General features: G+C 35.2%; 1 protein-coding gene across 1 annotated transcript; it reads right to left on the reverse strand.

Annotated features, from left to right (window-relative positions):
• Positions 1 to 700: 700 nt before the first annotated feature.
• LOC132543016 (ADP-ribosylation factor 3-like) lies at positions 701 to 4,157 on the reverse strand (the record flags this gene model as incomplete). The annotated part of the gene is made up of 2 exons (XM_060206471.1): positions 701 to 3,317; positions 3,920 to 4,157. Coding segments are annotated over 2 exons (465 nt in total), but the record flags the coding sequence as incomplete, so codon positions are not given.
• Between the last annotated feature and the right edge of the window lie 189 nt (positions 4,158 to 4,346).

Here is a 4,346-nt window from a genome sequence, read left to right on the forward strand (position 1 = left end):
TCTGACTGTGGAATTTAAAGAACTCCAGAGAGCTTTTGACCAATATTTAACACCTCCCTCTGAAAAAAAATTAGAATATTGAATTTTTCTACCCTGGACATCACCATACCCCATTCTAAACGGAAGGAACGCCTTCGTTCTCTTGTTAGGAGAGTTTTCTTTTCCAAGACATGTGAACAGCGGTATAAATACAAACGTATTTCATAATAAATAAAGATACGTCCGAATCAAGAAATAGACGAAGGACAAAATCATAAAGTTTCTGGTTGACCACATCTTCGTCGAGTCCGGCGGTAAGATCCTCCATCAGACTTTTGGCATACCTAGGGGAGATAACTGTGTCCCTCCGTCGACTGATTTGTTGTTGTTTTCATACGAGGCTGAATTTATTGAAGATTATTTTCAAAAGCAGGTCACAAAGATCTTGCAAATTCGTTTAATTTCACTTTCAGACATATTGATCTGATTTGTCGACTGGTAAAACTCACATTTTTTATCTGATTTGTCTGCTGGTAAAATTCACAGCTCTGATCTGATTGGTCTACAAATCTCACAACTTTGATATGATTGGTCTACAAATCTCATAACTCTTATCCGATTGGTCTGCTGTAAATCTGAGATTATTGATCAACATTAATTTCTTATCATCAATAGTCTTTTCATTTATTTGTGATAGCAACAAAGATCACATAAAACGAAGTGATTTTAACAAACCTTTTTATTTTCCATTATTTATAACAATATCTTCAGTAACACTTCAGCCATACACACAAATAAAGGAAAAAGAAAAAACATAAAAACAAAAATAGCTGCTCACTGATCTATAGCGCCAGCTTAAACTAACACATTACAGGCAAAATATACTCAAAACAAGGGACATAATCCTCAGAAACGAAGAACAGTAGAAACTACAACACAGATCAAATAGATCGATAAGACCGTAGTTCTGAAACGATATCAGTAAAATTAAGTCTGTTGATGGATAAAAGAGTATTTAATAATTATTTCTGTGTAGTTTACATAATATCACAGTTACTATATATAAAACACACATTTCACCAAAAAACAAACAGCATTGGAACAAACAATCTTTAACTAATAAAAACACACTTGGCTAGAGTCTTAAATGTTTTTAAAACATCTATTAGTATCAGTTTACACGTGACAACGATATACACATGTATGGTTACAGCCCTTAAAAACAACGATAAAGTATACAAATATGTCGTGTTTTAGTCTTGTTTATACCACAAGATTTTAGTAGAATCTTAACTACACTAACGCATGACATCAAAAGGTTTTTAGTAGAAGATTATAGTGTGATACTTTTCACTCGATATCAAAGGGTTTAGTAGAATCTTACTTCACTAAGTCGTCAAACTAATGTATGATTTTATTTCAATAAATAACTTATATACTCTGAAGCATATCAATACTTGAATTTGTTCAACAAACACTTTTTCACTGATTCAATCTTTAACTTTCAGATTTCTCATATTTTCAACCTTTTTTGTGATCTTCCTGGACTGACCCAGCACATTCACACACCCATCTCTGAACCATTTGTATAAGGATGAGACACTTTCAAGAATGACTTTGCTCTTTGAATTCTAGTCCAACATATAAAGGGAGACAACACCTTATTTATTCCAAGATTATGCAATGTTCAGTATATTGACCACTTTTTTTAAATGAAGTGACCTGATTTTTTATTGAATTATTAAATGAATGTAGTGACTGTATATTTTAGTGGTAATCAGAATAATCTGTGTGTTTACCTGTAACTTGTGTATAGTGACCACCTGTGTATAGTGACCACCAGTGTTTACCTGTAACTTGTGTAGTGACTACCTGTGTATAGTGACCACCTGTGTTTACCTGTAACTTGTGTAGAGTGATCACCTGTGTATAGTGATCACCTGTGTTTACCTGTAACTTGTGTAGTGACTACCTGTGTTTACCTGTAACTTGTGTAGAGTGACCACCTGTGTATAGTGATCACCTGTGTTTACCTGTAACATGTGTAGTGGCTACCTGTGTACAGTGACCACCTGTGTTTACCTGTAACTTGTGTAGAGTGACAACCTGTGTATAGTGACCACCTGTGTTTACCTGTAACTTGTGTATAGTGACCACCTGTGTATAGTGACTGCCTGTTTACAGTTACACGTGTTTAGCTGTAACATGTGTATAGTGACCACCTGTGTTTACCTGTAACTTGTGTAGTGACCACCTGTGTATAGTGACCACCTGTGCATAGTGACTGCCTGTGTACAGCTATACATGTGTTTAGCTGTAACATGTGTATAGCTGCCATCTATGTTTAACTGTAACCTGTTTACAGTGACCATGTGTTTTGATGTATTCTGTACTTTACAACCTCATGTGTTAGGTGGTCCCTTGTGTATAGTGACCACCACCAGCATTTGGTAATGAAACTGACCACTACTACAGTGCAGGTGTAATGAACATATTTTTCTGTTGAGTGTAGACCTTTTTAATCTGTTGGGTGAACACCTGTTTTTCTATTGTGTGTACGCCTGTTTTTCTATTGTGTGGACACCTGACTTTCTATTGTGTGGACACCTGACTTTCTACTGTGTGGACTCCTGTTTTTCTATTGGGTGAACATCTGTATTATGTGAACATCTACTTATTTTTATCGTCCATACTTAGTGACAATCTCTGTTTGCTGACTACATGGTCATCTATATTAAACACAAAGAATATCTTACAAAATAAATATAACAAAACAAAATGAAATGATCTATATTAATGAAATACATATCAATGTAAACAACCGATGAAAATCAGAAATATTCTCTCGCCAACATTTACATAAAACAGAGTTATCTCCCCTCAATAATAGTTAGTGTAAAATATACTATTTTTATCTGTAAAACGAGCATCACCATTGCTGACAATGAAAACATCATGTTTATCAATCATATTTATATAACTTTAGAAGTTACATCAAAATTCACTTCCAAATTCATCCACCAATCACAATCCTCTTTGATGTCACATGGTCACTTTTATGGCATATAAAACGGATTTACGAATGAAGCAAGGGAAATCATTGTAGACACTTCATCGTCCATCCTCCACTTTGTCTTGTCGACTCGGCCTAAAAAAGAAACATTTAATAGCGGTGTAAGCCCGACTACAATATGGGAGATCATTCAAGGTTCTGTCCACTTTGTCCTCACTATCTGGAGTGACACTTCTCCGGATTTCTTCGGATCCAAGTTGAAATGCCAACCAGTCTAAAGCCTCAGTCAATCCGTCCCCTCTTAAGGCACTTACGTGGAAAAGATCTGAAAATAGTATGTTACAATAAAAACATTTCTGGTCTTCATGTTATGGTCACTACAAATCATGATGGAGCTTGAACTTGGGACCTCAAATCTAGCTTACTAGTTTCCAGGGTTACAGCTATTATTATGGGGCATGACTAAGTCCCTACTTGCTCAACAATGTATTATTAGGTCATTGTTACATTTTAATACCTCCACTAGTACTCATTTCTGGATTTGGAATATGTAACCCAGGTAAAATACTTTGTAATCTCTGGAAATTTGAGGGCCAGTTATTTCTGGATTTGGAATATGCACCCTAGGTAATATACTATCTGTAAAATAATGCTCAACTAGTTCAAATTTTCACAGGTTTACCAAAAAATCAATAGCTTACTAATTTTATTCCCTCCTCTAAAAAGAACGCAGATATGATCCTGTCAAAAATCATTTTGTCTTTCACAATAGTTGACTAACCAACAGCAAGTAAACCCTGCCATAATTTTGAATTTTCTTAATATACTGTTTATAAAATTTTTTAAATGAAATAAATGGGCTGTTAACCATTCTGTAAAGATTTGACAAATATCTTTGAACAAAGGATAAGTTTTCAATCGACCTACTCCAGGCATGTTTGAGCTGTCGTAGTCCGAGACGATCTTGAATTTCCTCGGACGTCATGTGTGGCTCAATGTCGCACTTGTTGGCCAGGAAAAGAAAACATGCACTGGAAAGTTCCTCTGCCTGAAGTGCTGGTTTGATGACGTCATGGTTCAGTTCATCCAGTCGTTCCTTGTCATGACTGTCAATCACTATGACGACGGCCTCCGTTCCCTTGTAGTAATGGCGGAACAGTGGCCTCTGTAAAGTTGATTTTCAACTATTGTAAATGATGTTATTTTTGATGGCTCAAATTTTAGGAGTTTTACCGAAACCATGATTTTTAAACCTAATTTCCTAAATATTGTTCATGATTTAATACAACATAGAACACCATAAAAATAAAAATCTTTGCAAACCTTTTGAAAATGGTAGTAAAACAGAATTAGA

This window comes from Ylistrum balloti, unplaced genomic scaffold, assembly GCF_031769215.1.
Source record: "Ylistrum balloti isolate Yb309-2 unplaced genomic scaffold, AGI_CSIRO_Ybal_v1 Utg369734, whole genome shotgun sequence".
Taxonomy (NCBI): domain Eukaryota; kingdom Metazoa; phylum Mollusca; class Bivalvia; order Pectinida; family Pectinidae; genus Ylistrum; species Ylistrum balloti.